This window comes from Passer montanus, unplaced genomic scaffold (assembly GCF_014805655.1).
Source record: "Passer montanus isolate IOZ18808 unplaced genomic scaffold, ASM1480565v1 scaffold68, whole genome shotgun sequence".
Taxonomy (NCBI): domain Eukaryota; kingdom Metazoa; phylum Chordata; class Aves; order Passeriformes; family Passeridae; genus Passer; species Passer montanus.
In genome coordinates this window covers 128,485-140,209 of record NW_024371926.1, presented here as the reverse complement: position 1 = coordinate 140,209, position 11,725 = coordinate 128,485, and the positions used below count along the sequence as shown (strand labels likewise).

General features: G+C 44.5%; 1 protein-coding gene across 1 annotated transcript in view; it reads left to right on the top strand.

Annotated features, from left to right (window-relative positions):
* The first annotated feature begins 352 nt into the window (after positions 1-352).
* The window catches only part of KIAA0319L (KIAA0319 like), a 28,458-nt gene continuing 17,085 nt past the window's right edge, over positions 353-11,725 (top strand). Inside the window, exons 1-3 of the mRNA XM_039729059.1 lie at positions 353-537; positions 4,365-5,023; positions 9,942-10,215. Coding sequence (XP_039584993.1) covers positions 396-537; positions 4,365-5,023; positions 9,942-10,215 — 1,075 coding nt within the window. The 5' untranslated portion in view covers positions 353-395. The remainder of the gene's footprint in view (positions 538-4,364; positions 5,024-9,941; positions 10,216-11,725) is intronic.

Below are 11,725 nucleotides of genomic sequence, written 5' to 3'. Positions count from 1 at the left end.
GGTTACCCTCGTGTTGCTGCTGGGTGTCCGGTCCTCAGGCATGCCTGAAACTGGAATTTCCCAAATGCCTGTTTGGATATAATATATATAATATAATAGCTGTTGTGGTATCAGATGAAAAATGGGGTCTGGAGGAGAAAACCACAGGGGAAAGGCTCTGTGCACTCAGCACTGGGAGCTGTGCCACTACAGATTTCATTTTGGTATCAGACATTGATAGTTCCTTAGCAACAGCTGGACTAATCACAGCTGATAAGACATTCCTTTTCCTTCACAAATGCTCTGTTCACTTTGCACTCTGGCTGGATCTGTGCAGGAGCATTTCAATTGCCACGGGATGTTTTGTGTTTCATACCCTGTGTGTTTCTAGAACCCTGCTGCTGCCCACAAAGGCCATGGAGAAGAGGCTGGAAGCCAAGCCCAGCATCAGCACCCGGTTCCTGTCCCAATACTGCCTGGGAAAAGCTGTGAGGGAGCTGGGAATTCTGCAGCTGTTCTACCTGTGCACTTGCCTGTGTGCCTCGTGCTCCTCTGCAGGTGAATTTTCTGTTCTCTTTGGGACTGTGGGTATGGATTTTTATGGTCTTTATCCATCTTGTTTAAAATACTCTGAGAGAAAAGTGAAATTATTTGCTGGTAGATTTATAGGGTTGTTTTTTTATTGGTTTCCTTTTTAATTGTTTTTTTTTTAACTGAGAAACCAAAGCACTTGTTTTTTTTCAAACCAAACAAAGCACCACCCTTAGCAGTGACTAAATGAGCTCTCAGAAGTGTAGCTTGTATCTCAGAGAGAGCTTTTTCTGACCTTAATTTTTGACAAAAGAGACAAGTGATAATCTGGAAAATAATTTAATTTAAGGAAACCAACCTGGAAAGGCAGGAATGTTTTTTAGCCCTAAGATGTTTAATGCTCTTCCCAAGAGCAGTGTGTCAGAAGTCTTTATTTGCCTACAGGCAATGGTTATGTTTGTTTTTTTATTTCCTGTTCAAACTTGAGCAACCAACCTCCTGCTCAAGTAAATAACCAAGTCAGTGGCTTGGATGGAAGTTTTCCTCTAATGGATTGTGTGATGTTTGGTTTGGGAAGGGGGTTGGTTTGCTTTGTTTCCCAGTTGTGTGGACGAGTTCTCCAGGCAGCTGCAGCATCCCTGTTGTGTTACTGGACCTTCCTGGACAGTTCCCAGTGGCAGATTTGATTAAGCTAATGAGCTGTGTGATCTTAATCAGCTAATTCAGACCCTGGAAAAACATGTTTGTGTTCCTGCTGAGGGTTGTGTGTTTGAATGATGAGTGTTTCCTTGTCAACTGAGCTTCCTGCCTGCATTTCCTGGCTTTAGTAATTTCTTGGAAGCTCGGAGTTAGAGCTCCTAAGAGACTCCTAGAGGGTGTTCTAGACAGTGTTGGTGTGTTTAAGGGCTGCTCTGCTTGGAAGAGTTAAAGCCAGGACTCTCAGAATTGTTAAAGTTGGAACAGTGCAGGTCTGAGATCATCAAGTCCCACGGTTAAATGAGTGAAGAGTCCGTTAAATTAAGGCTTTTGCGTGTGCAGAAATAAATATAATTACACGGGCATAGTTACCCTGATGTGGACACTTTTTCCATTGCAGAGTTTTTGTTATTTTGGGCTTGTTTGTGTCACTCAGGCAGCGCAGTTTGTGAAGCTGAGGAGGAGTTATGGCTCCTAGAAATGAGCGTGGTCATGTGGAGTTACGCAAGGGGGACTGTGTTGACATAACTGACTGACTGTGTGGCAGGTTTAAAAAGTCCATAGAGGCAAGCCTTTAATCATTAATCTGCTATCAGGCAGGATTAACTGCCTGGGCAAGTCTGTAAACCTGAAGTTATTAATAGAAGCTGTTCCTGTGTGTTCCATTCTCCTGCTGCTCAGCAAAGCTGTGAGCTGCATCCCTGGGACAGGAACTCCTGAGTTCCTGGGAAGAGCAGTTTTCTCCACTGGTGTGACAAAAACAGTATGGAAAAGTGACTAAGCACACCCACTGTGCAGGTGTCTTGTGACTTGTGTGGTGCTGAGCTTGGAGGGAACTCATCCTCAGGAATGTTCCTGCTTTCCACAGATGAATGCAAGTGTAGCTTCTGTTTTCTTCCAGGGCATGTAGAGTTGTCTGAATGCTTGATGCCCACCAAAGGCCATGGAATTTGAAAATGCAAAGTGAAAATCAGTATGTCTCTGTGGAAAATTCACATCTAGCATGCTGGGAGTTGCCTGTTCACTTCTGTCATTCCTGAGAGTTATTTGAGTTTTAAGCTGTCCATGTACAGCAATTCAGAAGAACATACTGGCTAATTTCATAGAAATATGTCCCAGGTGGCCATTAGCAGAGTTCTGGAAATGAAATGTAGCCAAAATATTATTCAGATCTTGTTTTAGCAGTGTGTTAAAAGAGAAGCAGAATGCTCTCAGCATGGCAGTGTTGTGTCATCCAGGCTGTCATGGCTCTGACATGCTGAAGAGATGTTTCTGGGGATGCAGGATTTACATTTGAGATTAATAAAGAGGATACCTGTGTTATGCAGTGATTTGTCACAAGGGATATCTTCCCTGGGAACATTTTTCTTTTAAATGTGTCCTATTCTGTGTGTGCCCCAGTTCTAAGCCTGGTACTAGAAACTGCTGCTGAATTTCACTGCTTCCATATCAAGCCTTAATTTGAGTGGTATGTGTGAGCCAGGCCTGACACATGGAGGGAGATGGATGAGCAGTGGTGGAGGAGGAGGACGAAGGGTTTTAGGAGTGTGGGAAGCAGCACATTTCCCTCATGCACAGGATATATTAGCGACGGTGATTCACCTTCAACAGAAAGGGAATTTTACAGGCAAAACATAAAGCTGAGTGGATGAGATCCTGTTGAACTTCACAGGAATGATGCCATTCTTCAATTTGTTATTGTTTCTCCAAGTCTGGAGAGAGTGTGTGTGCATACACATGGGTTTGGTGTGTACACACATTCCATACTGTGTTCTAATTCCAGCCCATCAGGTTGGTGCCAGGAGCTTGTCCCTGCCTGTGACTGTGACAGTGGTGCCAGGGACTGGCAGGCCAGGCATTCCAGGTGTGATCAGGTTGGCTCTTGCCCTGGGCACACAGATTCCCTGTCTGCTCTCTCTCCAAGGAAGTGCTGTGTATTGACGAGGTGTGATGAGAGTGCTGAGATTTTTAAAGGTGCTGATGTCACCTTCTTTTGCTGTTGAACATTTGCAGAGTTTCTTTTACACATTTCAGTGCTCAAGTGAGGCTCTTCTCCCCCTTCTGCACAGTGGTGGGTTCAGACACCCACAGGGAGCTCTGTCCCCCATGACTTGGTCACTAAACTCGAGTTCATTCTCAATCAGGATATTGTAATTTAAATCCAGACTTTATTTTAATGGGGAAAAATGTTTCCCATTTGTGTTATGTTCAAGAACTCCATTCTTGACAGGGAGGGAGCCAGATCTGGAGCATATTCTCCAGCTGCACAACTCCCACTCCAGCAGCACTGTTTGCAAAGTAATCTTCCAATGACCTATTATCACTTGGATGCTGAACACAGCACAGTGTAACAGTCCCATAGGTCATCAGGCTATTTTTAGGGAGTCCTTAATCTGCAGAGCTCTGAATTTTGGAAGCCTTTAATCCATTGATCTCTGGAAGCACTCAAAATGTTCATGCTAAGAAAAAAAGAATCCATATGCAAAGCAGTTGCTGCTTTACTGCAGAGCTGAGACCTGAAGTGACTTGACTCTTAACTGAAATTATGTCAAATGTTTGAGGGTTTTTAATGAAAAACACTATGGCAGGGTGGGTGGCAAGGCTTTGCCTTGCAGAACCCTTTTCTAGAAACTGTTAACAACTTCCCAAGTGGAGCAAATTCAGTCAGAATAAGCAACTGATGTCAAATATCAACATGGAAGAGTTAAAAATGCCTCTGTACTGTGCACCAAGCCAGTGGCACTGTTGGCAGTGTTTTCCTTTAGGCAGACTATGGGCAGAGAGGCAAGGCCATAACTGGTTAGAGTGAGGAACTGTGCTTGGGATTTCTGGGTTTCACTTGCTGTGTGCCCTTGCTCCAGCTGCTCAGTGTGGGCATTGTGGGCTCCTCTGAAGCAGGAACATTTCTGTCTTCACTTCTGCTTCCCCATCCCTGTTGGAAAGGGTGATGGCTTAGGTAGGAGGAGCAGAATGTTCCTTAAAATCTTGTGTAAGTCCTGGATAGTGAGGCCAGGTAGAGATTCTGACAAGTCAGATTTACTTTCCTGTGTTCCTTTCCTGTGTTATTCCTGTGTCCCAAATTCATCTTAACAATAGTGATGAGATCACTGCTTTAAAGGACTGAGAATTGTCTGTTTGTCTTCCCTCCTCTTTCCCAGATGCAAACTGGAACGGATCTGGATGTGAGCTGGGGAAGATCCTGCTTGGTGGCCGTTTGAGATCGTGGGCAGGTCACCATTTGCAGCTTCTGGAAGGGTTCCATTCTCTGAGCTCCTGTCAGACCACTTGCTGCCAGCGCCCCACCTGTGATGCCTTTTGGTTCTTGGAAAATATGTGCATCCAGGTGAACTGCACCGTGCCTGGCACGTGCCAGGCCAACAAGACTGGCTTTTCAGATTCTGTTTTGGTGTTTTTAAAGAAATCAAAAAGCACAGAGCACTTGTTAAACTTCCATATGGAGGGTGACGTGAAGACTTGGAGTCACAAGTGGTTGGACTGGGACATCCCTGTCCAGAGGAAGAAAAGACTGAGAAGATCATTCCAGAAGTGGAGGTTGGCAGGTAACAACAGGGTGCAGCTGCTGAGAAGGGATCTGGCTGAGAACTCCAGAGGCAGCAGAATGGAGGAAACAGAACTCTTGAAGGATCAGGTCCTGAGGCACTTAGTGGCAGACAGAGCTGCTCCTGAGAAAGAAAATCAAAAGCAGGACTTGCTGAAAAATGGACAGAATTCAAGAGAAGTGAACCCTAGAAGCCCACTCCCTCCTAAGAGCAATAATGTGAACAGGTCACAGGATGCTGACGGTGACTTGCCCCAGGTAAGTCATTGCTGGGGCTGTCTGGGACAGCTGTCACCCTCCTCAGTCTGCCTTTAGGCTGATTTTTGACTTGGAACTGCCCAGGGATGGGATACCTTTTCAGGTTACCAGTTTTCAGCCTCCTATCAACAAGGCACAGCCAGTGGTTTGGGGTTTTGTTTGGGTTTTGGGGTAGGTTTTTCCCCCCTTTTCTAGCTGGGATAAACTGTGTTGAAGTGGGAAGGTGAGGCAGGATGGAGTCTGTGATAATGTTTATCCTCTGTCTAATCACACACACAAGTGTGCTTGCCACATGAGAAGGAAAGGTGACATGTCAGTGGGAATTGTCTGGGAGCTGAAAACTGTTACCTGTAAAAGTACCTGTTCAAATCCACACAATGAAAAAAAGCTGTTTTCATTTAAATGCTGAATCGAGGCAGTTAAATCTATTATTTTATAGAGTCGTGCATAGAGCTGACAGTGTACTGCAATGTCAGTCTGCTTGCTTGAGTTGGCATCTTAATTCCAAATGTTCTCTTTTTTGAAGAGTGCTCCAATTTCTCAAATCCTCCAAAGCTTACCTTGGCACTGGGTGAATGAAATCAGTTTAGTCTCTACTCCAAATACATGCAGTGTTAAGCCAGTACATCGTGATGTTACAGAGAATTTGGCACATTTGAATTGTTAAGTGATGTTTGTATTTTTACATCTGCAAATGATTTTTTGAGCCTTATCTCAAAAATGCTTGTGCACTCCTGATGGTGAAATATAATTCTACTTTGTTAAACTGCTCCTGAAATAGCTTTTGCCATGTTTTAGGGATTTGGCTTTGTACAAAACTGGTGCCTCTGGTTCTGGAAATGACGGAATTTTTCAAATCAGGTTGCAGGTAGGGCTGTGCCTGCCCGAGCCACCACCCTGGAGCAGGATGTGGCAGGCAGCCAAGGGACACTGCTGAGAGCTCCCGGGCAGCCCGGGTGACACGTGAAACCAGGCACTAGAACTTGACAAATGTTTGATTTTCCAGCACCCCCCCAGCATTGGAGGCTGACTTGAGCTCAGATTTCTCTCTCCCCTGCAATGCTGCAGCATTTCCACCCTCCCTGCTCTTTCCTCCTCCTAGGAGTTGAGCTGAGCATGGTGACCCCATTCTCTCAGCTGTCATACATGTGAGGAGATGTCTTCTCTTTCTCTTGGGGAACAGCTTTTACATCTCCCTGCTTGTTCTTTTTGCAGTTTTGTTTTCCAGGTTATCCTGCTATTACTGTCCAATGTGTGTCTAGTAAACTGGTTGCAAATATTAAATGACACTGATTAATCAGCTTGTGAATGTTGCTGAACATGCAGGATTTCCCACCTTTAGGAATTGCTTCCATTGTCATTAATGTGCACTGTTGGATGTGTGCTGGGGAAAGGTTTTTACTCTCCTTGATGATTTTTGCTAATAAGAAAGTCCATGGCTCTTAATAAAATTCAAGTTCTTAAAAATGAAAACATTCTACAAAATTACAGTGATGTGATGGAACTTCTGGCATTTGCATTTTTGAGGTTTAGGAAGGAGTTTTTGAGGAGAAGGAAGAATTAAAATATCCACCTGGGCTAATTCCAGGATTATTGAACCATCCAACTTCATCTGCAAAATGCAAAGCCAGCTCTGCAGCCGTCCTTGCCCTTCAAATCCAAGAGCAGTTGAATGTGAGCCAAGGATGCAACATTGGGGGCTGTGTTCCTGGGACATGGCCAGACCTTCCAGGAGGGAGGCATTCCAAGCTGGGACCAAAATAAAGTTACACCCATGAGTAGAATTTCTCCTGGGCTACATTTGGCCCAGCCATGGAGCACATGGCTGGGTGTTTAATGCTGTTCTTTAGGGAGGCTGGAAGATGGGGACAGTACTGGCTGTTCATACCTGAGAGCATCAAACACCTGAAGTAGGAAAGGACATCTGAAATCAAAGTGCTTTTTCACCTCTGCTGCTGCTGAGCACTGAATGTGTGGAAGGCAAATCTTTTCCTTTGGTCTTGCAGGCTCAGAGAGCAGGAAAAGGACAGTTTTGGGAAAACACGGCCTCTGTGGGTTTTAATTTTCCTCTTGCAGTTCTGATGGCTCCACAGCCATCTGGGACAGCATTTGCTAATGTGCAGTGAGCATTAATTTCTGGTTTCACTGTATCCATGCTGTGGAACCAGGATAAACCACAGTGCATCCTGCTCATCAGCCCTTAACTGAGGGAGATTGGTACTTTTTCATTAAAGTGAGTGACTTTAATGAAAAAGTTTTCAGGTTTTTTTCTGTCTCGTTGTAAAATTCCCTGTCAATTTTAAAATATAGCCACACATTTAATAGCCAGTCAGGAGAGGTATTTAACTGTAGCATTGCTGATGAGCAGGGCTGCTGCAGCACTGCAGCAGCTCTGCAGACAGACTGGAAAAGGCTGCAGGAGTGTTGCAACAGAGCCAGGGAACTCATTCCTGCCCTCACATCAAGCCCACTGTTTGGCTGTTGCTGTCACACTTCCTGCAAGTTCTTCATCCACAAGGAACAAGGAAATGCCTCTCTTTCCCACCAGCACTAACTCTGTAATGGTTTGTGACATTACCTACATTTTAGTGTCTTAAGAGTCTTCACAGATGTGGCACTTACTGCAGACAGCAAGGACACCATCTAAGCTGAAAAGAGCCCATTTTGTAAATTCAGACCAGGCCTATTTAAATTAAAAAATAGAATTTCCAGGGTATTTTTCTCTCAAGTAACTTGGGCTCGGTGTGGATTCTGATGCACAGGGCTGCTCTAGTCCCTCTAACAGACATGGGACTCTCAGACAAGGACACTGGGTTATTTGTCTCAGGCCAAAGGCATTTAGGGGTGGAATCAAAATTGTCTGAGGCTCCTGTGTTGACTCAGGCCAATGTGTCACTCCTCTCTATTTTCTAAGCTAATAAGATAGGACAGCTGGCAAACTTCTAGTCTCCTTGTCATTTATCCCCAAGAATGAAATAATCTGTTCTTTGCTTTAAAGAATTCAGAGTTATGGAGCAAAGATAAGAAATGTCTCAGCTTGCAAGCATTAGAGGCATTTTTGACTGTTGTGTTGCCCCAGGCAAAGCTTATCTAATTCGAGCTCTCCACAGACATTTGGCTGTCAATTCCTCCTGAAGATTTTTGGAAGGAAGAGGATCTCTCTTAACTGTAAAGTGGGGTTTTTTTGGGAATTAAAAGTGAATCAAGAAAGCATTCAGCTCACTGTTAATACTGCCAAGCAAAGTGGGGGCTCTGCTGTGGCCAGCAGGTGAATGTGGATCTCCTGTGTGTTTTTTATTCCTGTCACCCTTCTGGGTTGATTCTTGAGAAGCAAAAAGTGATTTCCCATAGTGGTAGGAAGTCATGGGAACATTCTGCTCCTGTGCCTTTCCTAGAGTCTGTCTCACTTGGGTTCCTGCCTGGCTGTTCCCCTCTTTCTCCTGCCAGCATTTCAAACTTTATCTTGAGGAAAGGGAGTCAGTGCCCTTTGCAGTTGTCAGTGAGTGGAAGATGATACATCTTGGGACATCCAGCTGTCCCGAGGCCACTGAGGAAGAGCAGCATGCCAGATTTTTCCTGTATGGATTCCAAAAGAATCCATACTCCTGTTTAAGCCCCTTAGCAAGTAACCAAATAAAGGAAGACAGCTTATGTCTAACACTAACAAATAGTGTTTGATTCCTTGGTACATAAAGCTCAGATGTTAATCAAACAATTGTTTCACATCCTGTGAGCAAAGTGAGCTGAGATACGGTGAGAGGTAATTATTTGCCCAAGGCTGAAACAAAAACTTTGCAGAGAAGCCCTCAGTGCCTTCACTGCTGCTCCTGGCTTGCCTGGTTGTTCAGTGTGGGCAGCACAGCTTTATTTTCACAAGCAACATTTAGTGTTTTCTGAAGCCCAGCCCATTTACTGACAAGGATGTTGCCCACCATGGTCTGGAGTGTTTTCCCAGTTCCTTTTTCCTGGACTGAATGCCAACAGCATGGTCTCAAAGTATATTGAGTATATTTCCTCCAATATGAGCTTTTAATCACTCCTCTAATGGGGAGTAGTGGTGGGAAATCCAGCTCCAAAGCACTTTCTGAGTCAAAGATGCTAAATTGCTCCATTTTAAATATTTAGCAGATGTTCTCAAAATAGAGTTAGCTAAAAAAAAAGACGTGCTACACACATGGACTTCACAATGGAGGGTAGATTGTCAGGAGTATGGCCTGGCAGCCTGGGAACTGGAATGGGGCTAGCTAAAAGGAATTTTCTGATGAAAGAAAGGAAATTGTTCCTGCCTTTGATTATTTTCAATCAAGTGGCTCATCCTGTGTGGATGTGAGCAAACTTTGTGCCCTCCAGCTCCTCTCCCTGCCCAGCAGCATCTCCTGGGGCAGACAAGCAGGGAGCTGTGTGACAGCTCACCTTGCTTTGAGGAGTCATTCCAAAATAAATTTCCTCTTGCTGTAACAATTCAGGTATTACATAAAAATGCCACTGCAATCCTCCTGCTTCATGCTGGCCAACTGCATGGCTTCAGGAGAATGAAATCACAGCCAGGGTAAATGAGCCCCAGTTTGTGGTCCCTGTCTTTGGGGGCTGTCTTACCCCACCTTTCTGTTCTTTTAGCTCCACTCACTGCAGTTTTGAACCTGGATCTTCTCTTGTATTTGTCACATCAACAGCCTTGGTACTTAAATGCTGTAGCTAAATCTGGTGTTAACTGGTGTTCGGCTGGAGTAGAAATGGCCTGTCTGCCCTGGAGGAAGAGCATGGAGAAACACTTCAGAAGAGAGAAGGAGAAGCTGTAAGATTTCCTGCTTCTGGAAAAACAAACCAGGGATTTTTCAGCCTCCCTAACAGTGAGAAAGGCAACTTAAAACTGCCATTCAGTGTTCAGGTCAAACTCAGACAACTTCTTCCTTTACAGATCCACACAGGAACATCTGCACCAGAATCATCGCTGCTGGCTACGTCCTCCAGCCCTGTGGCACTGGACTTGACAGCTCCAGGGAAGACTGAGAAGCCTGGGCAGCCTGATGATGCCCACCCTCAGCCTCCCACAGCCAGCCCCGTGCCAGTGAAAAGCACAGCAAAGGCACAGGCAGCAACTTCTGTGCCCAGTGGAGTCCCCACAAACGGCAGTGTTCCTACAGGCCAGAGCAGCACTGCTGCAGCCCCAAGCACTGCTGCCACCACGCCAGGTGAGGACTTGCAGGGCTCCAGCAAATGTCACCTGCTCAGGCTTTTTCAAGCCACAGCAGTGTGGAAAAATAGTAGATAATTATTTTACCTTGGAGAAAGTACTGAGGCATCTGTGTCAGCCCATGTGCTGTTGGATCCCAGTAATTCCTGAGGTCTGGAATGGGACTTGAGCATCATAAATCTGCATGTGACCATTGCACGTGAGGACAGCTGGGAGCTAATGAGGATATCTTAGTTCCCAAAGTGAAGGCTGAGATGTGATGCAGGGCAGAGTCCTGGGAAGTGTTTTTCCAGTAGCCTTGGCATGCTGCAATCCATCAAATCGAGCAGAAATCTTAATGTGTGCTCAAAAAAGGGTGTAGCTGATTATTTTCTGTCCCTGAAGTGCCACTGCACTGTTCAGCTGTGGAGAACAGAGTGCTTGGCTGTTAGCCCATGCTTTGCTTTGCAGCATGATGATGTTTCTGTTCACACTGGTATTTCCTAAAACAGACTGTTGAGAATGCACCAAGGCCAAAATGCCTTTTGGCAGCTCTGTTGCCCCAGGCAGGCTGTGAGCTCTCCCTGTGGGATGGCTGGGCACAGGGAATGGCGTGTACTGCTCGTGTGGTGTCTCAGGATTCGCTTCATGCAGTGTGCTGAAGCATTCACAGCTGAATTTCTTTTGAATTTAGGGCTCCTTTCCCTTACAAGGGAACAAATGGAGAGTGTAAGGGAAGCACTGCATCCAAAGATGGTTTTGGCAGGAAGCTCATTGGCTGCTTGTGCTGACAAGTTAATGTTTGGGGTTTTTTTTTATTTTAAGGGCTTACCCCAGCTGAAACTGGAAAATATGCTTTAAACATCTTCATTGGTTTGTCAGGGCCTCCTGGTTTTGCTAACCAATCCAAAGATGATGTAAAGAGTAGTTTTTCCAAGGTTTTTAATCTGTTTGTCTGGGTTTTGTTTTTATTATTTCCTAATGAGATCTGATTGCTTTCTGCCTTGGAACTCTTTGGAGGTGAAAGATTGATGGAGTATTTGAGAGGGGAAAGAAAAAAAAAAGTGGTTAATTCCACTAGCTATTAAAATTGGAAGATAGATAAATAATAGATAATAAAGGTGGGAAAATAGCTGAATATCTAAGGTCCTTTTTTCCCATTTTTTTTAATTGGATTTTTTGTGCATACCTCTGAAACATTGACAGGGTCAAACTAAAGAAAGAATATTTTCTATGCATAATTCCCAGGTCCAATAATAAAAAGACAAATGTAAAGCAAATGGGAAGGGAAGAGAGAGATGAGGAGGCCAAGAGGTGTTTTTAAGAAATATGTTGAACTTTCTGGTTATCTCAATGCTAATAAAAAGCAGAAAAAATATGTCACTGGCTATAGTTTTCAAGGTTACCCTGTAGTTTTTAAAAGGAACCTGTCAGTTTATTTGAAATGGAATGGCAAGAAAATTCTTGAGTGGGGGTGGAAAAGAAAATACAAATAAAAGGACCAGGTTTGTATCTTGAGCTTCCATATC